Source organism: Podarcis tiliguerta (assembly GCF_965153285.1).
Source record: "Podarcis tiliguerta genome assembly, chromosome: 12".
Taxonomy (NCBI): domain Eukaryota; kingdom Metazoa; phylum Chordata; class Lepidosauria; order Squamata; family Lacertidae; genus Podarcis; species Podarcis tiliguerta.
Window position 1 is genome coordinate 46,817,606 of NC_139545.1, and position 21,289 is coordinate 46,838,894.

Consider the following 21,289-nt stretch of genomic DNA (forward strand, 5'->3'; position numbering starts at 1 on the left):
TTTCTCAGAACTTGCTTCTCGCCTGCTTGCCTACCCTGGTATCAGCCAGATCGGGTCTTGTTAACTCTTGCTTGCCCATATCCCCAGCCAGCCCACCCGTGAGGCAAGGTGAGGCGACTGCCTCTACAGTGGCCTCTCAGTGAATAATAGGCACTGATAGTCTCCTCCCACACCTAGTGGGAGCAGCTCTCTGGGGTCTGCTGGGATATGCACCTGCCTTCAAACATTGTGCAAGGTTGACTTCATTCCATGTCCTTATTCCCAATGTAGATCTTCACTCCCCCTTCTTTCCTCCATTTTATGGTTTGCCTCAGGTGTCTTGGGCCAGACCTGCCCATGCCAGACCAAGCAAACTAGATTGTCAGCATCCTGATGCAAGTTTAAGTTCCATGCTGGTGTGGTTTTGTTAAGTGTCCTAATAGCAACCTGTATCCAGGGGTCTTTGTGTTTGCAACCATAATAAATTTAACAACCTCAGTACCAAGTGGAACAAAACTGGACAGTTTTCCACACATACCTAAGTATACAGCAGCACTTTTGCTCCCATTGTGCATGTTATTATCATGAGATCCAAAGTAGTTTAATAGGCTGTGCATCTATTTAGATCTTTGCATTTCAGCTGAACAGAGTGAAAATTGTGAGTTAACATCCAAATCCTCCCAAATATATTTAGCATTGGGAATTTTAAAACACGCACGTTAATAAAGGCATGCATTATTATTTTCAATTAGTTTAATCTTGGCAGGGGTCTGTAAATTCATTTATTAGCATAGAAGAAAGCTTTTTTGCCATCTTGGATATCCTCTGAGAACATACGCACGCTAGGCAATGCCAGTTTTTAGTGAGACTGATAACCTTTCTCCTCTTTGTTTTGCTCCGCATCAGTAGTAGACAACAGGCAATTTAAACATTTACATTCATTGAAGTGATATAATACATGCAAATTTGAAAGTGACCCAGCTATTTTTTCATGCAAACTAGTAATCCTAACCTGCATGTGTCTTCTCCATAGCTGCTTTCTGCGCACCAGAATATAATAATTGCAAATGTCTGTATTATTGTTAACTTGATGATACGTTTGACCCGTCTTTCCTCATTATGATGTCTGTAATGTTCAAACTGCAGCTTTCTGACAACAGTTGATTTATATTGTAAGGCCAAGAGTGGCCCTTTCCTGATTTATCAAATAGTGGAGGGTTTAGAAGTATTTCTTCCGTGACAGTGGCACTCACCTCATCACTGATTCAGCTTGCCTATTCTCTTTACATTGTGAATGAATACACACAGCTTCACTTTCCCCCCTTTCATTCACAAAGTTCGCACCATTTGAAATGTCAGCATAAGGAATGGAAAAGTAGAAACAAACAAATGCCATGTAATCCAATGTCTTGCCTACAAGGGCAAAGATTTCTACCAGCCTACAGTCCAGGGGCAGCTAATGTGATGCCCTCAAGAGGTTGTTGGGACTACAGCTCCCATCAGTCTCAGCCAGCATGGCCAGTGATCAGGGATGATGGAGTCCAGCAAGATCTGGAGCACACCATGTTGGCCACCCCAGTTGTAGTCTATCCTTAACCGCAACATTCTAGTTTTCCATGTGTAAGGGTCCGTTCTCCCCCAACACACTCACAAAAGTGTTTTCACACTTGCAAAGTGCTGCCAGCAGTCTGAAGTGATCCATTGCAGAAATGGTTTTAGTAATGAGCTTTTGTGGTGATGAGCTGCTTGCCTGTACTAGGGGTGGTTAACCTGTGGCCGTTGAGATGATGCTGGAGTGCAGCTTTGTGGCATTCCTGACCATTGGCCAAGGGAGTCCCAACAGCATCTGCTGGACCAACACTTCAGACATGCCATTTTACCCGTGAGAACACCAAGATCTACCAGCCCAGATAGACTTGTATCTGCTAAAGACTTGTGGTCGGGGCAAAATTGTGGGGTGTCTAAGGATATTCTGACCCAGTGATATTTTTTCCCAGTGCTAGAACTGAAGCAAGCTCACACATAAAAGCTTGTGCCTGTTTAGCGTCCTTCATTTGGGCAATCTGATTTAGATGGGGGAGGTTGTTTTGCTCTTGCTATTTGGCAAACAATTGAGAGAAACCCTACTTCAAATTACCAGCAGGTGCCAAACTACCTTCCAACTACCGCAGTGTAGTCTACGCCTTAGGCAACACACTGCATGCTTCATCCATTGCAAATGATGTCCGGTGATTCTAGGCTGGTTAGGCCACCGCATCTCCTTCCTCAAGGCCACTGTTCCCTTTACCTGTACTCCAATTTTTGCCTTGTTATGTGTTTCAGGAGGGGAAAAGGGAAAGCTGGGTTATGAAAGAAGCACAGCACTTCCAAATGTGGTCATGTAAATAAATGAATGTGACCTTCTCCTTTGGATATGCCAAAGTTGTGAAATAAAATAAAACGGAATCATTATCTACTAGAAGCAGCAAGCATGTGTTACAAATTATACTGGGTATATATATATATATATATATATATATATATTCGTGTTATATTTTATTATAGTGAGGTGCTTCAGGTATCTGTTTTTTTGCCATTTCTTTCAATCATGGGAGCCACCCACTCAAATGAGCAGTGGCTAGGGGAGACCTGAAACTGCACAACTAGTTCCATGCTCCCAATGTATATTTTGGCCCGTGGTTCTTTGAGCAGTAATACACCCTAATGGATATTGTGTGCTGCATTTGAAATTATGGAATCTGCTGTTGCTATTGTTTAAGAATCAGGAGAAATCTTAACCAATCTGCTTCAAATCGCCTAGAGGCATACGAAGAGGTGAAATTATGGGTTTTTAAAAAGCAGTTTGTGATACCACATGGGATACTGATGTTCAAACAAAATAATTTAGAAACTGCACTGCACATCCCCAAACCGTTGGATGTGCCTAAAATAGCTTTTTGGTCCTGGTCAATGTACTATGTGTTGAATCCAGTGGACCACAAAATATGAAACGTGGTGTTGATGCCATGGAATTGGTTGCAGCCAAGGTCCAAAAACTCCTGGCTGAACATAATACCGATCATGTAGGCAGAACGACTCCACAAGTAAAAGAGAGCTTCTGAAAGTAATGAATAATCCAGGTCTGAGTTAGGAGATCTGTGATTGTATCACCAGATTTTTTTAAACAAAAATGGAAATGCAGCACTAGGGAAATAGCTCCAGAATTTCATTCCAGGCCCTTTCCCCAAACAAAACCCCATGCTGCTACGTGTCACACAGGGAAAACACAAATACAAGCATCTATAATTTTTCCCTGGGGTACAAACAGCAGTACAGGGGTCTTTTAAATTGGAAAAATTGTGTGTGTGTGTGTGTGTGTGTGTGTGTGTTAAAAGCGCAGCCAGCAAACTCACACAACTACAACCCCATTAAAAGTAAAACCAAGCAAGTTGGAAAATGCAATCATGAATCTCTCACCTAACAAGTGGTTCCGCCTTAGAACGGCTGACGTGTTTATAAATGTTAATATATTGAGTGTTACAGGGTGCTGCTATCTGCTATTGCTTAAAATTTTGATAAATCTTTTTTTGGGGGGGTGAGGGTGTATTCCACTCCTCAGTACAATTTAGCACTTGTTGAAATAATTGAGATTTGTGCTCCTGCAACTGCAAGCATAATGTCAGCCTTGTTCATGAGTGTGAGTGTGTGTGTTTTAATTCTTTCTAAGGATTACAATCAATGGGGTTTTTGTTGTTTTTCTTGTGTTTAAATTCCCATCAGCCAATCTTGTCCTTATCAGGAGAATGGGGCCAAAGATTTAAGACCAGAAAACCCACCCATCTGTTTGAAAACACTCATTGTAACTACCTAATCCTATTTACTCTCCGTAGCTTTGTTTCTGAGGATCTCTTTTTTCCCTACTCAGTCACTCTTTGAAATAGATGTAATAATTAAGGTCTTTAAACAGAACTTCTTTTATTGAGGGTTAGAAGCCTGCATTTTTAAACAAACAAACTGACCAGAAAAGGCCAGGATTGAGTTTGTTCTTCAGTTTTGGCTTGTTTCTAGATGCCCTTGAGTGCTATGACAGAAATGGAAAGAGATGCTTAAATGTGCCCGGCATCCCTAATGCCCTGCATTGAGAAATGTTTTGAAGTGGCTTGTAGGTTGCTATGAGACTGAAAACCCCGAGTAAATGCTTTTTTTTTTTTTTTTTTTGTCAGCGAATGCTCCTTAAATGATTTCACGTTACATATTTAGAACATAGATCGCTGATCTTGTGACATCTTAGTATTAGACGACACATCCTGTTCTGCTGGAGAAAGGAACTCTTATTCTGAGGAAAGGAAATAACAGACTTTTTCCTCCTTTCAAGAGAAGTGCTCTCCTAGTTGATCAGTTCACTAATGCACTGCAAAACTGCTATTTTCGCTGTTTTGTGGCAATTTTCTCTCCCTCTCTGTTCATATTGAGCACTGCGTCTAATTGCTTTTTCCTTTTTTCAGATGGACCATGATCCTAGGAACCCTGCTTATATAGCTGCTCAGGGCGCCCTGCCTTCTACGGTCACAGACTTCTGGCAGGTAAAAAGCCTTTGTTGTACTGCTTTTAGGAACATAGGGAGGTGCTTCACCCTGAGCCCAGACCATTGGTGCATCTAGGTTAATAGTACCCTGACTGGCCGTGGCTCTCTAGGGTTTCAAATGGAACATTCCCAGTCCTAATGGAAACGTAAGGGATCAAACTTGGGAAGTTCTACATACCAAGCAGTTGCTCTGCTGCTGAATTAGGGTTCATGCTGCGGCCATCCTTTTACAATTGCGTATACATTTCTAACTACGTCTTAAGCGTAACAGTATTGTGAGCCTGCAGCAAAATACGGGGTTGTAATATCATACATGTAATATTAAAAACCTGCACTGGGTTGGGTATAGCTATGGCGGTGATTTTGTTTGTGGACAAATGGATTTGGTTCGATGTACACTCCGCAGATGTGCAGGCAAAGTCTGCATGTTGGGGAGAAACATGCCCTATTCCTCACATCACAAAAAGGCCGAAGGGTTCTCCTGAAGGACCACGGAGCAATTTTTGCTGTGCTGAATGAGTCTGTGTGCGGAATCTTAGCATGCCGAGTTGAAGCAAGCCTGGGCTGTGGGAATAGAATGGATATCAGCAGAATTTGAGGTGACAATTGGGTTGTCAAATTTGGGGTGGGAGAGGGAGAAGTGAGATGAAAAATGGTTCCTACCTAGGATCTGCTGAGAAGAGAACACCCAAGGAAAAGTAGCAGTCACTCAGTTCCTAGCAGGAGGTTTAGGGAAGTGTGCTAAGATCCAGATGTGGCCTTATTCCTATCTAACAACATGTGCCCAGGGTTGGAAAATGTTGTTTGCTTGTCACTAATGCAATTTTCTAATTTTTCAAGTACTTTGTAATGCAAGCCTAGAGCTGCTGAAAACCAGTAGGGCTTCCCTCCGGACCCAAATAGGTGCTTTTTAAAGTTTAGCATTTCATGTTATATAAGCTTTTCCCCATTAAATCCTTAACTGAGTTGGGGGCAGAAAGAAAGAAAGAAAGAAAGAAAAGAAAAGTTGTAGGGTCGTATTCACCTAAGTTTTACTCAGAGTAAATCAAATCCATTGAAATTAGTGAATATGCCTCACTTAGGTCCATTAATTTTAGTGGGTCTACTCTGAGTAAAGGTTAGTTGAATACCACCCAGAATATCTGCAAGTTCCTATATATATGTGTGTGTGTGTTTCAGACTAGGGAGGAGGTTCACACAAGGGCAGGATCCCAAATCCTGTCCACTGTTTCATGAACCAAACAGCTGATTCACCGTTGCTCCTTTAAGACTTAAGATATTCAAAACTGCTGCTTGTTGGAATTTCAGAATTCCAACACACTTGCAAGGTTTAAAAAGACAAATCAGCACCCTATGTCAAAAACAAAGCCATAGTTCACCGCCCCCACCCCATAATAGTCTTACTTGGGTCCCAGTCTTCACTGTGTAGCTGGAAGTGTGGAAGCAGAAAAAAATACTCTTTTTCCTTGCACTTTGCAAAGCTAGCAAGCTCTACATTGCACCCACCCCAGTCTCCATTGCAAATGGATCTTTCTGGCACCACCTTAACTGAAGAGAATGGGCAGCAGATTTGCTTTTTGTTTTGCTGTGCTTTTCAGATTCTCCCAGGGTAGAAAACCTTGAATTCACGGGGGGGGGGGGGGATGGATTCTGATTGCAAAATAAGGAATACCTAACACCAAAAAAACCAAGTTGCTCTACATCAAAGAGGTGTCATTTGAAGGCCCATGGTATCCAGGTAGCACTTAGGCAGGTTGATGGAACCCATTTTCCCATGGGCCCCTGTTCTGATTATGAATTCAAGGCTCTTTTGGAGCCCACAGTAAGAGCAGAACAACCCTACTCTGGAGTAGGTCAGCCTCGCAATTGTGAATGGGTTGGACAAGAAGGGAAGTTTATGGAGGAACCAAAATACAACCTGTACCTCTCTATCGGTGGGGTTTTACTTAGTGTTGCATTAGGTTAGTGCACGTTAAACCCTGATTTTCATAGACAAACCAGTGCTCTTCTCCTTATATCTCTGCAATACTTTAATAGCCAAAGTCCATAAAATTTAAATTAGGATATCTGGTTGGCCTGAGTTAGGAAGGGTGTTTGTGAGTAAACTTGCTTTTAAGGGCTAATCCTGATGTTGCTTTTCAGTCCCATGGAAAGCAACAGCCATGAGCTGAACACGTCCCATATCTTACTATTTTCAATGTTCCTTGAGATTTTTTTAATGTTGAATTTGAACTGGGGCACTTTTGTGGGAACCTGTCTTGCTAGTTTTGAAAGAGCTTCATAGGCTGCCGGTTTACAAGACCAGTTCAAGATTCAAGTCCTTACCTGGGTGCCAAGTTACTTAGGACTGCATAGGAATCTAAAGGAACCCCTCTTTGATTTCAACCCTCCTAGACGCTCACTTCATCCGCTGAGCTCTTCAATTGGGTGCAGCTATAGTGTTCCACCTGTAGAACTTTGTGCTCCAGAAACTTTGCCCAGGATCAGCTTTGCAATTATTTAGGCACCAGTGTAAAAACAATGAAGTCAACCAGGTGGCAACAGAGGTGATGAGTAAGCAAAGCTAGGGTGCTTCAGGAAAGCCTTTCTGGAGGCTAATGAGGAGTGAAATAGCCCTTCAGAATGATGTCTCCTGCCTCCTGGAGAGCTCTGTTCTAATGACAAAGTTTGCATGTTGTGCTTGGTATGAACTTCAGAGGATACTATCAAGTCTCCTGCTGCCTCTCAGACTCATGTAGTTGTGAAGGCAGGATCTGCATAGCTGCAGAACATGTTGAGGGAAGCATCTGTCTGAGGGCATGAGCAAGAGAACTTTTAGCAGTAGGGATGGGGTTTCCTCAATCCCTTGGGCTTCCACCACCTTCTCCATGGAATTCAGTGGTTGCTTCCCAGAATGATCCAAACTAGGCATCTGCCCATTGTCAGGATCCAGGTCTCCTTTGGTCATAAAGAAGTGCTGGGTCCAGGTTGTGGGTATGAAGCTAGATAAAGATTGAATGTTTGTCATGTCGCAACCTGCATGCAAGCCCAAGCCCATTCAGAACTGAGGCCCACAGGTGGAATCCAGTGACATCTGTTGGCTTTCCATGTATACAGCAAGATTTTGAACAAGTGAACCCAGAAGAGGTACAGTTAGGTGACAGAGTGCTGTGTGCCTGGATTGGATTCATTTTAAAAGAGAGTTGAGGGAGGTTCTTCTACGTTTGGGGTAGGAGATGGGAATGGGAGACGAATACAAAGAATGTTTAATGCAGATGTTTAATAGCACATTATATTAGACATCCATCTTTAGTTAATTTGTAGCAGTTAGTCTACCTGGTCAGCCATTACAAATGTTCCACTTGGTCCTTTGAACATATATTCTTACAGAAGAATGAGGGCACCACAGACTGGCCTTACTGTGAAGCATTTGATTCAGGAAGCAGGGGTCAAAGTGATGATAGTGTTTCTATATACAATGGGAACTTCTCAAAGAGCAACATGCTAGAATGGTATATAAACTGTATAAATAAAATAAATACCTAAATATTATTAGAAGACTAAGTCGTATTTTTCCCCAACATCAATTATTATTGCTAATAAAATATTAGCTTAGGGAAAAGGATAGGAGAAAATGTTGGGGAGGTGGGGTTAATGGGGAAATGGTATAGACATCAAAGTGTTAAATATGACTGCAATATCCTAGAATTCCATTGTTGGAATTCAGTTGTGGCATTGATAGCGTTCAGTGTCATGTACCTCATAACACGACTTGGAAAGAAATATGGTACCCTAGAGTAACTTTGAAATTGTTTGTTGAAATTAGCTTTCATTTGGATTAATGCTTAAGGAAATTTTCAGAGATTTGAGGAAGTTCCTCTGTAATGAAATGCTGCTCTCCCTATATCTTTCTTTCTTTCTTTTTTTAAGTCCATGGAAAGGGATGCCAAACTGTAAGGATTCCTCTCCCTCTCTCTAAATGAGTGGGCTTTCATAATGTTACACTTGGGTGGCACAAGCAACTGCTGGATGATTAGTTTATGACCTAGATCATTGTGTTTTTATTGCACTCATAAAAACCATGTTTCTCCTCATTTTCGTAATGGCTTCATTGAGCTTCTATACCTTCTAAAGGCACATTAAATCGTTATATGATAGAAGCACAAGCTAGCCTGGCCAATTTGTGGTGGGGTTTCATTTTTTCTATAGCACAGATACAGTTAAAATAAGAGAGAGAGAGACTGTAGAATTCTGTGTAGTGGAGTATATGAACTAATGTAACTGGCAGCATCTTTCAATTCAAGGTTTTGCTGAAATTAATAAAAAACCTCTTAAGGAAATAGAAAAAATGACCCTTAAGTCGTTATTCGTTGCTTTAGATCCAACATACTATTTTTGCATTGTTAAGAATTTGCAGCAAGATTATTTATACTCTCTGATTTCAGTGGAACCAGGAAATCACTTTGGGAATTCAGGGTCAGCATAGAAAGTTTTGCTCTTTCCAGAGAGACAGAGAGGTTTTATTATAAAAGTGTGTAAAAGTAGTCCCTAGCATTACAATATACCTTTGTCTTTGTCTTAATGCTATCCAAAATTTGTACAAAGGCTTTTTTCCTTTTAAAAAGAGTCATTGTTGTGTAAATAAAGCAAATGAAATTAAGGTAAAAATAAATCCCTGTGCCACAAAGAAGGAAGCTTTTAATTGAATGTAACATCCCTGTGCTTCTTATCCCAATGCCCCCTTTTCTTGTTTACTCCATTTACATTTCAATGCAGTTGCTTATAAATATTTCTGCGAAATAAACGTAACCCTTTGCAGTAAGTCCAATTTCCTTTTCATGAGATAATTTTGTATGCTAATAAAAAGACAATGAAAATTGCATGCAAATATAGCATCAATGTACACCACAATAATGAAGACTTTTCTTGATTATGCAGCTCCATATTAATTCAGGAGGGTTTTTGTTCAACAACAGGCTGTTTTTCCAGCACAGATATACTACCCTAGCTTGTTTTGTTGCTTCTATGAATAACATCTAGCGGACCTTTAATTGAGAGTGCCTTAGATTCTTGTTTGCTTGCTCTGGGGCGACACTACATTATTAAACAGTCCCACTGTTGAAGTTTCCTTGTTATCATATGTTCATGGTGATATCTGTATATTTTGGGAAAATATAGCCCAGAGGGTAGGTTGCATTATATTTTATTTTACATGTATTTCTTGAAAATTTTATGAGTCAAATCTGAAACCTGTATTGTCGATTTTTGCTACTGAGTAGATCCACTGACTTATTGTAGGATGATTCATTTGGGATGGGAGGGGGAGAATAAGTATACAACTTATTCTCTCCCTCCCAATACAACTCCAGAAGGCAACTGGTTTTTGTTTTTCTGTCTGCTGTTTTTCTAGCATTAATATGACAGCTCAACTGATTATCTTTTAACATGACAGGCATCTAAAAGAAGCAGCATCTCTCTTTGACTTAGCATGACAGATTTTGCTGCTATTTTGTTAATTACACACATCCATATTGGGTTTGCGTTCTGCAACCAAATATGATGCAGCAGACTTTCTACGAAAAGCACTATTGTTTCCTCTGTAAATTGGGAGTGTGAAAGTGAAGAAGAACTGGAGATAATTGTAAAGAAAGGCATAGAATTTATTTTAGAAGTATTTGGAGGAATTCTTTGGAGAATCTTTAATATTTCATGTGAACATGCAAAATATGACGCTAGTTTATTCAGAGATTTGGAAGCAGCTGCAGAGAAAAAGTGTCTAATGAAAATGAAATACATTTCCTGTGAATGGAATAAATTTCGATTGTGTGTCTGAGTGCCGTAATTATACATGTCATGCAGTAATTAGGCAGTCACAGTGTGGCCACGGTGTCTTTCTTTGTGTGCAGATGGTCTGGGAAAACGGCTGTGTCGTTATTGTCATGCTGACACCCCTTGCTGAAAACGGAGTCAAACAGTGCTACCACTATTGGCCAGACGAAGGGTCAAACCTCTACCATATCTACGAGGTACTTAAACAAAATATCTGCTTGTAAACCTGACAGTAAGTGTGTGGATTGATTTCATACAGAGGAAAATATTGCTTAATGGGATTTGACCTGCAAACTGAGCTGAGGTCTACCATAAAATGCAATCTTGTGGCTCTTGAATCATTTCAGCTTCATTGAAAATTCTATGCATATCTTGATGGAACGGTTAGCAGGAAAGCAATTCTGTGCAGATTCTAAATATATACATGACCAAAGAGGTTTGAAAATTAGAATGTGCTCTCTCTCTCTCTCTCTCTCTCACACACACACACACACGCACACAGATGCACAAACATTTAAAATACAAATAAGGGGGAAATTAAAATGTATACATTATAAGAAAATATTGTGCCTATAAATATTTAACAGCAGCTGTAGGCTCCACACCCTATCAAAAGGCCTACCTATGATTTTGATAATTAAGCTAATTTTTGTTTAGCATTTTTTTCAATTCAGAACTATAGATGTACATAGCTGCGACACCCCAAATAGCAGAATGCACCGAGGTGGCTGCAACAATCTGGTCTATCTTGCTATAAGACCAGGCATTGTGACTCCGTTATAAAAGCTTACTAAATAATATAGGGTGCCAAGTCCTGAGCAAAACCTATTTCAACCATAATTCCTAACAGATAGTGCATAGGAGGTAGACCTCCACCATCTTTCTCATTCTGTTCACTTGAGAACAACACACAAAAACGTATTAGGGATTAAATTTTTGCTTTGCAAAAAAATGTGTATATTACGACAAATTGACCAGTAATGAGCTGCTGAAAACCAGATACATTTATACATCATTGGGCTTCCCTCTGGCCCGAAATAGGTACCTTTTAAAGTTTCCATCCTGACCACTACTTTGTTGCAGGCAGGGCCTCTGCAACTGTTGATTCTATTAAAACAGATATGGGGAACCCATAATGCTCCAGGTGTTGAACTCCAACTCCCATCGGCTCTGGCCAAAATGCCTAATGGTCAGGGCTGGATAGAAGGTGTAGTCCAGCAACACCTGCAGGGCCATGTTAAGTCAGTTAAAGCAAAATTTGTTTCCTGTGTGTAAAATTGTCTTGCCAGCTTATGCTATACAGAAATACTTTGAATAAGCAATAACTAATGGCAACACTTCTTGAACAAATATGGCCTCACTCTGCTTTGTATCTATAGAGTCCAGCTTGATTCTATGCATAAGTCAAACAGCCACAGTTGTTGACTTCTACATGCAGGGGGGAAGAGTTTATTATGCACAAGTGGCGGGGCGAGAGGAGGAATTCAATGAGGACTGGTAGGGCAGACCTCTTTTTGTTTGTCTTGGATCGTCAACAAGCAGTAGTCACATTCGATAGAGATGTTTAAGGGATTTCCTATTTTTGAATGCAAACTTAACTCAAACGGCACCTCCTATACGTTGAGGTGTGGATTCTAATGTCATTATCCTTTGCATTTCGCGCTACTCCAAATTTTGCAGTGCAGTTCTTGGCTTAAAAAACAAACAACAACTCAAAATATATTTTAAATTCTGTATTCTAGGATAAAATGAAAAAAAATATATGCATAGTGTTAAAATAAAGGCTATAAATGAGTAATTTGCATTCGTGGTTTGTTTTTAAAATGCATATGTGCAGAAATGGGGCATGAATACATGCAAAAGTGATGCAGAACAGAAATTGATTGAACCAACCTTGCTTAAGTATGGATAGTGAATTTGTTTCTCTAGGCATTATCTGTGTCTGCTTCTAGGTGTGAAGGGCCATCTGCATCTCCTACAACACGTGTGTGTTTCTCTCACTTTCATAACTTTCTTTGGTGCAGGATCAGCTCTGATTCTGCTTAATGTTAAAGCAGGATAAAGAAGCAAAGATATATATTCGCCTAAGTTAGGTTGAATTACTGGTGATCGTATTAAAACAACTTAAGATAAGAGTTTTTGGATTTAAGCAGAATTAATAGGCTTAAATCAAAATCAAATCCTATTTGTAATGAACCACTCGCCAGGCATAGCAATCCTGTTCTGGTATCGCAGGGGCCTGATTCTGCATTGGGAATACAGTGGTACCTTGGTTTACAACCATAATCCATTCTGGAGGTCCGTTTGTAAACCAAAACAGGTTGTAACCCAAGGTGCGTTTTCGCCAATGGGGCCTCCAAAAAAATTTTTGTTCGTAATCCCAGAAAAAGGTTGCAAACCGGGACACGCACTTTTGACATGTTTGTGATCCAAAATGTTTGCAAACCAAGATGCATGCAAACCAAGGTACCACTGTATTTAAAACGGCTATGCTGTGCCTGACCACTGGTCCATGTAGCTCAGTATTGTGTTCAAAGCTTCAAGGTGTCTAGGGCTGAGTCCAGAGCCTTAATGAAAAGCATTTCCCTTACCACTGACAATGCTAGGTCCATCCAGCACAAATGTTTAGGCTTGATATACAAAACACTTTTTAAAGTTAATAAGACTAACCGGCTGTTCATCAAATAACTCAAGCCACATTACTTCTCAGTGACCAAACAGCAGGGGCAGTCTAGTCCATTTCAGTGTGTGAGGCAAAACGGGAAAGTTGTCGTTCTGTGTCCCCAAACCCCCACTGAAGCCTCGCTTACCTGGGTCAGTGGGTCACACAATGACAACTTCTAGGCTCCAGAGAGATCTTACAAGAGCCCCATGGGATCCTGTGAGAGTTTCATGAGATTTCATGGGGCTCTTGTAAGAAGCTCCTCCTCCTTGCTTCTCTGGTGGGTAGCACCTACGTTTTGTAGCATTTTATTATTGTGTTGTTTACGATAATAAGGGTTTTTATTGTGTTTATTGCTAGTTTAATAGTATAGGCTATTTTACGTGGGCCATTTTTGCTTGGAAAAGTGGCATTTTAAGTTCATACAACTTTTCCCATCAGAGCAGATTGTCAAAAATATGTATTTGAGTTAAAAGGAAGTAAACTTCAAGTAATAAGCAAAATAAGAAAAATTCCTAAATAAGCCCACTCCAACAAGGCACATGTTTTCTGTCCAAAAGAGAATATTTTGAAATGTCAGATATTCCCAATAGAACATGCCATGTGTGTGATTATCTCCTGTATTCCATATTTAATTCACTTTTATATTTTTCGTGCAACGGCAGGTAAATCTGGTCTCAGAGCACATCTGGTGTGAAGATTTCCTTGTGAGAAGTTTCTACTTGAAAAACCTACAAACCAATGAGACTCGAACCGTGACACAGTTCCATTTCCTTACCTGGCATGACCAGAAAGTGCCCACTTCCACAAGGTCCCTTCTGGATTTTCGCAGGTACAACACAAAGAGTGAATAGTTTTAAGTTAGGTGCATATAGTGGCTGGTGAGTCAGACATGCATCTGGGACTGTTTCTGAGTGCCACCTAAAATGCCATCAAAAGTTGTTCATAAGGAAACTCAGATATATGACCCCCCCCCCAAAAAAAATTCTTTCTAAGTTGAATAGCTGCCCATAGTTTCACATTTTTAAAAACTGCCATGCAGAAGAAATAATCCCACTTAAGAACCCGGTCAGGAACCAGGGAATTATCCTAAACCAGTGGATACTTTGAATGCTATGTTAGCCATGGAGTTGTAGGCAGATGTAGTGGTGCAAATGGATTCTGTGTGTAAGTAAATAATGGCACACGGTATTTTTAGCACCATGATCAGTGTGCTGACTTGGAATCTAAAGCAGCAATTTTATCTATGCATAAGGTGTTTGTTTGCATTATATGCAGTGGCCACAGTAGAGAAACTTTGCCTGCACAGCCAAGTATGTTGTTGCATGTGTCTGCCTTCAGGTGCAATTCATGCATAGAGCCCTTTTGCTAAAGTCATGACAGTGTGCCAAGGTAATGTCACCATGCCCTGCTTGGGGCATCAAGCGAAATGAACCCAATTGCATTAATTAGAACAAGGTTAAATATGAAGATTAAAGATGCCAGAGAATGCGTCTCATGGGAGAAGCATCTTAAAGTGGGTACTAAACTGGCTGCTTCTTGTGGGTTGAGAAGCCATGAGGTGTGCTAGTCTACCTAACCCTCTCCATCCCAGACCTCCTAGGGTTAGGAGTGCCATTTCCAGGCTACCGTGTATACTGAAAACATTTTTGGTCACTTTCGCAGTTGTTTCGCAACAAGAATCTGATGTCTAGTTTTGGGTAGTGGGCTGGCATTGCTTTTGATTTTCCAACTGTCTAGGTAGCTTCTGAAATTCCACATTGTTTCGGAGGACTATCCCTCCTCGCATTTTGAAGGTATGCTAAGATGATGTTTAGCAGAGTTCATTGACAGTCTCACACTAGTTCATTGGAATGTGCAAATCGCAGTACCGCTTATATATGAAAGTTCTTCCATGTAATGCTACTTCTGATTAAAATACCATAGCTGAGTCCTCTGAACTTGCACTCTTAAATAAATGCTCTTATGAGGCATGTCGTAAAAATGCGCCCTGGCACATTTAAAAGGGGGAATGGTCTATGTGGCTTACAGTTGCGTCTTGAAAAGCTTTGTGCATGTTGATTTCTGTTTGCAGGCTACATAAAGACCCACGGTTGAATCCTGACTTAACTTAGTTGCTTTTAAATTATTGGGATTTGTCATGACCTAGGGTATGATTAACTTAATCTGAATCCAACCCACAGATTTTTCAGGTTTCTGCATTGTTTAAGTACCAGTCCTGCAGTTCTACATACCCAGGTTTTGCTTACTTCAGCTAAAAAAATAAATCAAAATCGGAACACCAGCATTGGTAGACAGCAAGAATTTCTTCTTACTGCAGTCACAAAGGGGTAAAGGTTACAAGCCCTTTTTCAATGCTCGGCCACAGGAGTAGAGGTTGGAGTGATTGAGTTAGAAGCCAGCTGGTTTTAAAAGAAAATAAAATGAACATGTAATCTATATATAGTGGAGGTGCTTTTCAGGTAAAGGTTTAAAAGCTATTCACAGTTTGCTTTTAAATAGAATCAATTTTATATATTTTAAGGGAAACAAAACGCTCCATGCTCTTTTTAAAGGGAACTTAAGTATATTGGCAATCGTAATTACCTTACAACTGAAGCAATCAGCAAGAGCAATAAATACTCTCCCTCTCTTGATATTGAAATTTAATGTTTCACACTTTCAGAAAAAAGTACCTCTGGCTTAGCTACTTTCCTTTTTTTGCAACTACAAATACTCAGATAAAGTCTTACTAAGTGTGACTCCCATCCTTTTAATGTTTTGACACACATCTAACATGTTTATATAAAAATATATATTTGTAAATGTATGTATATTTATATGCTTACATAGGTATGTATGTATAGATGCAAATAATGAACAACTAAGAAAATATCACCAAGAAAAATTGGATCCCCCCCAAATTAGCTTGTCCCAGAGCTTCTGAAATCTATGTGCATTTTTCACTCCTGGAAGCAAATTTTGTGAGATTTTGAAAACAACAAGCTTGCACTTCTTTTGTTCCTCTATATTAGACAATGTTTCAGATTGTATTGTGTTGAGTAGGTGAATTAAAATATTGTGAAATCTAGTATCAATTGGTGAATGAAGGCAGATTTTTCTTCCCTCCATAAGCTTAAAATATCCATGCAGAATGCAGTGCTTGATAAATGAAACTTCTCCTGAAAACACTGGTCAGTTTTCATGGTTATAGAAACCTAATTTTATTTTGAACAATAGACCAATCGTTTAAACTCTGGACTAGCTTGTTAGTCATGCACTGATAATGTGTAATTAAATATTCCTGGAGCCCAGAGGGAGCACATTTACACTTTAAAGAGACACTGCTAAGCTAAAAGATAATTAGCATCACATGTGAGGGCTTTGCTTAAAATATATATTATGCTATCACTGCTTGCTGTGTGCAATGGCATTTACTAACACTGCTCACTTTAAAAATGGTCAAATTCTTATTTTGCCAGCTAATTAGCGGTTGCCAGTGTCATTTTTGTGATGTTGCAGCTAGTAATATAAGCCCAGTTGCATAGTCACAAAAGTGATCATTGGAAACTGTGACTCTGCTGCAGGGACAATATGGGAAACCCCTTTTCTGAGCTTCTAACGACCTCTGACCTTTGCTTGCTGATGGTTTGCATGGTGATTTCTTTTTCACTCAATGAACCAAGGGTTGGTTTGTATTACTAATCATTCTTTCCTAGTTAATTCTTCCTCCTCTTCTCCTCCTCCTCTTCCTCCCTCTTGAAGTGTGTGTGCGTGTAAATGTATATATTTATATGTGTATGTATGTACTTTATTTGGTTCCTGGTGGCTCCTGGGTCCAGGAATTAGGTGTTCAACCTATTATTTGAGGAGTTGTACTTCCTCTGAGGGAATAGGTTTGTAGTTTCGGGGTACTCCTTGCTTCCAACTTGTCACTGGAGTCTCAAGCGGCTTCTATGGCTAGGAGGGCTTATGCCAAGCTTAGGCTTGTTTGCCAGCTCTAGCCATTCCTGGCTCCTGGACTACTGTAATGTATTCTATGTGGGGCTGCTCTTGAAGAAGTTCCAGGGAATGCAGCTAGTGTAGAATGTGGCTGCTAGGTTGGTAAGTTGGGCAGACCAATGGATCATGTGTCACTGGTCCTTAGAGAACAACACTGGCTGCCAGTGAGCTACTGGGCCCAATTTAAGGTATTAGTACTAGCATATAAGGCCTTAAATGGCTTGGGACTTAATTACGCAAAAGAGTACCTTCTCCAATATCAACCAGCTTGAACCCTACAATGGTGCCACCATCAGGGGTGGCCCGGTAGACAGTTACCCATGACAGGGCCTTCTCAGTGGTGGTCCCGTTTCTGGAATAAGTTGCCCTAGTGAAGTCTGTCAGTTTCCCTCACTATTAACTTTTAGGAGAAATTTAGAAACATTCCTACTTACCCAGGTGTTTAATGGTTGGCAATTCTATCCATAGCAAACCTGAAATAATTAGTTTGACTGTAGGTGATTGCTTTTAGATGTTTTAACTGTTTTTAAAAGTTTTAATTGTATCGTTTTAGTATTGCCATGTTTGCCACCCTGGGCTCCTTGAGGAAGGTGCAGCATATAAACTTAATAATAAATAAATATTAAAACACCCAGAACCTTACTTTATCAAAAAAGGTTTTTACTGAGTTTGAAAGGACTAAACTTTGAATGAAACCATGTATATCTCAATGTTCCAAAGCTATTTCTCAGCAAAGCTTGTTTTGAAACAATTATTTTCAAATGCCTTCTGAAATATGATTCAGGTGTCAATTAAAAAAAGACAAATTATGCTAAGTTGCCAATATGATTATCTATAGGTAAGGAGCCATGCAGATTTTTAATGGGCATATGTGGGAAACAGCAATATGAAAATAAATGTCTTAACACTTCTAGCTAGTCCTCGGAGTTGATTAACGCTTCACATGCCCCTGTGAGTAGCCTGCTGTTGGTTGCTGTGAAGTGTGAAGGGTGGAATGCAACATCCCTAAACACACAGGGACAGGTCCACCAGGGAACCGCATGTGTTCATCTGTTTTGGGAGAGGCACATCTCTCAGTCACACAGCAAACACTAACATACCTGCCATACCACGTGAAGTGTAAATTGGCTTTTGCTGTGCATTCAGAAGAACAACCGTTAATGAGCTGCTGGTCGTGTATTTCTATCCCAAGGCCTTTTTTCCAAGTCCAAGACTCTGCTATTTCAGCATAACGATAATAATGAAAATATTACCCTTAGAAAGGGTTAAAATGTTAAACTCCCACCTCTCAGAAAGCCTTTGGCTCTAATTGATCATGCTACCTTGATTTCAAACCAGCGTCTGATATCCCCATTCTTTAGGATGAGAACTCAACCATTCACTCTGCGACAATTGTACCATTTGGTCCAGCACTTAACATTGCAAGAAGGCACATCATTGCAAATATAATTCTTCCCGTTAATGCTGCCATACTGTCATGGTTGCATTGGGACTGGTGGGGTCAGAAGGCAGAGAGAGGCCAACAGTAGGCAGAGGCAGAGCCAAGAACAAGCAGAGCCAACTAATGCTGGTTTTGTCCCCATCCTCCTCCTTCCTGCTGATTTCTACCAGGGCATTGCGGAAATAATGAGGAGGAAGCTCACAGGTAGTGCCCACCGCTTGGACTGCTTGTAAGTAATGAATGCCAGGCAGGTCTCAGCCTACTGAAGGTAGATTAAGGTTGGTGGGACATTGCCCCATTCGCCCAAACAGACCAACCTCTACCACATGGTTGGGGTCTAAACCACTGAACCTATTGGGCTTGCTGATCAGAAGGTCAGCAGTTGGAATTCATGCAACGGGGTGAGATCCCGTTGCTCTGTCCCAGCTCCTGCCAACCTAGCAGTTCAAAAGCACGCCAGTGCAAGTAGATAAATAGGTACTGCTGTAGCGGGAAGGTAAATGGCATTTCCGTGTGCTCTGGCTTCCATCACGGTGTTCCATTGTGCCAGAAGCCGTTTAATCATGCTGGCCACATTACCTGGAAAGCAGGCTCTGGCTCCCTCGGCCTGAAAGTGAGATGAGCGCCGCACCCCATGGTCACCTTTGACTCGACTTGGCCATTTTAGTGCCTCAATCCAGGGGTCCTTTACCTTTTTAGCTTACTACATGGTGGGCAGTTGGGAGTACCCCTCAGGTTCACAACTCCTCTTCACAACTCCTCCATTTTAAATGGAAATGCCCTGCCCTTCCATTATGGATATAGTGCTTTTGCTAACCGTTCTATAGTAAGCCTCAAACTATGGTCAAAGTGGGTTTGTGAACACTTGCTTGGGCATCGTATATAAGCCCTGTTCAGGTTTTCTGTTACTGAGCAGAGTAATCGGGCAAGGGGGGGGGCATGCACTAGCTCCACTCCCTCATTGCCATTTTAAATTGCCATGAACTGGAGCATAGCTGTGTAAAGAAGGAATTCTTTGCTATTTAGTGCCCTGGAAAAGCCAGAAGTTCCTCAGTTTACCATGATGGAGGGCAGAGCCCAGACGATCCCTCACATGATTATGCCTGAAGGGATATAGTTAGTGAATATATCAGTGTACCTGCCATGCTAACCAGCTATCTGCGAAACCAAAGGGAAGAGGAATATCAGCATGAGATGGGAAGAGGGGGAGCCAACTGAGCATTCCTGCTAATCAAACTACAGTTTGGTGATGTGACAGTGTTGGGGTCTGCACTGAAACAATACTACAAGAATGATGACCCTTGTTGAGAGGCAGCCCTAGTGTGGAAATGGAAAAGGCGAAAGCTAAAGAGCCAAAGAGCCAGGTTGGGTGCACTAATAGGCTTGGGAATCCTTAGTGGATTTGGGATTTTTTCCTTTTGAACGGCAGATCCCCTTGCAGTATCACAAACTGCTTTTGGAAGACACTTAGATTTTGAAAGTAGCTTGCCATGTGGCAGCGGGATTGCTTTTTGAGAAACAAAAGCTCAAAGTCCCTTTGGGCACGTTGGAACTAATTTTGTGGTCCTTTAGATTTAAGCCATAGTCTGGATATGCTTTGCCTAAAGATGCCACTGCTTCAAAAATCTTACCTATTTCTGTGGGATGTTTTGAAGATTTTTATTTGTAGTAAGCCCCCAATTGCACTTTGCAGAAAAACAGAGGGGTGGATTTTTTTTCGTTTCAATGGGCTTTATTTAAAACCTATAGCCCAATTGACACAAAAATACCCTGCAGAACTCAGATTATTATTATTATTATTATTATTATTATTATATTAAATTTCTAATTTGTATACCACACTTCATCTGAGTTTCTCAGGGCTGTTCACAGCATAAAATATAGAATAAAACCATAAAGTACATATTAAAAACAAAAACAAAACAACAACCACCCACACCACAGAAACATTTAAGCATGATCTGTGGGCTGCTGGGTTTCAATTTTAGATGAAATACTTATTTCCCATTTTAAATCTATCTGTGATAGTTGTTAAGGACTTTAATCTGACACAGTAGAGCTCCTCTAATGCCCATCCTTGCAGCAAGTTTGTAAGATAGATAACTAACGTTCCCATTTTACAGATGGGAATTAAAGTTGAGGCGCTAAAATGCCCAAGGCAACTTTGTGACGTGAGGAAAAATAGGCTTAGCTTCTATTTCTCTGAAAAACAGAACAATGAAGGCCTCAATGGTCTCTGACTGTCCCCACCCCCCACCCTGCTCTTTCAGGAATACAGCTTCTACATTTCATTTCTAAGTACAGTTACTTTGAAACTAAGAGACGTCAATTTCAGTGAAAATGTGGAAGAGCACCAGTGCAGAATAATTGCAAGATTTAACATAAGAGGAACAAATTTATTTGTACTCTTCTACACATGGCATGAACAGGAAGAAACCAGGGTGAACAACATTGCTAAAACAATCTTATGTTGATGTTTTAAAAACGACGCCACTGATAGCATTTTTTTTCATTGTTTCTTTGCTGAAAAACAGGATATTTCAGTCTTATCTCATGCTGTTTTAGTATGTGGGAGTTACTGAGGAGCCGGGGGGGGGGGCGGGTTGCAGCTTCTGCATGTATGTGAAACCAGGTTTCCTCACAGTGAGGAACTGCATGCACCAAATAGGTCCTGAATCAATCTCCAATCAAGCATCTAGCAGTGTACAGACATAGACCTTTTTCAAAGATTAACTCCTACTAATCAGAAGCAAGTGGGGGGGGGTGGACTGCTACTTGATTTCCCCTTTCCTGCCAAACAGCTGATTGGTGAGGTTTTATCTTTTGAAAAAGTGCTCTTCAAATGGAATATGCC

The 21,289-nt window shown here is 40.6% G+C and overlaps 1 protein-coding gene and 1 long non-coding RNA gene across 6 annotated transcripts in view; one reads left to right on the forward strand and one right to left on the reverse strand.

Moving 5' to 3' along the window:
* The window catches only part of PTPRN2 (protein tyrosine phosphatase receptor type N2), a 607,197-nt gene that overhangs the window by 561,795 nt on the left and 24,113 nt on the right, over nucleotides 1-21,289 (forward strand). Inside the window, exons 17-19 of the mRNA XM_083406151.1 lie at nucleotides 4,464-4,541; nucleotides 10,429-10,548; nucleotides 13,679-13,845. Of these exons, the coding sequence (XP_083262277.1) occupies nucleotides 4,464-4,541; nucleotides 10,429-10,548; nucleotides 13,679-13,845 (365 nt within the window). The remainder of the gene's footprint in view (nucleotides 1-4,463; nucleotides 4,542-10,428; nucleotides 10,549-13,678; nucleotides 13,846-21,289) is intronic.
* Nucleotides 1-21,289, reverse strand: part of LOC310661115 — a 131,969-nt gene that overhangs the window by 4,660 nt on the left and 106,020 nt on the right. The window contains exons 4-5 of one of the 5 annotated variants that reach the window (XR_014503732.1): nucleotides 6,869-7,740; nucleotides 4,548-5,107 (exon numbers count right to left, since the gene is read on the reverse strand). The exons of 1 other annotated variant lie outside the window; for it this stretch is intronic. This is a non-coding gene — a long non-coding RNA (uncharacterized lncRNA). Of the gene's footprint in view, nucleotides 1-4,547; nucleotides 5,108-6,868; nucleotides 7,741-13,831; nucleotides 13,935-18,484; nucleotides 19,594-21,289 lie in introns of those variants that run through there. 3 more of the 5 variants (XR_014503730.1, XR_014503733.1, XR_014503734.1) reach the window with 3 other exon arrangements.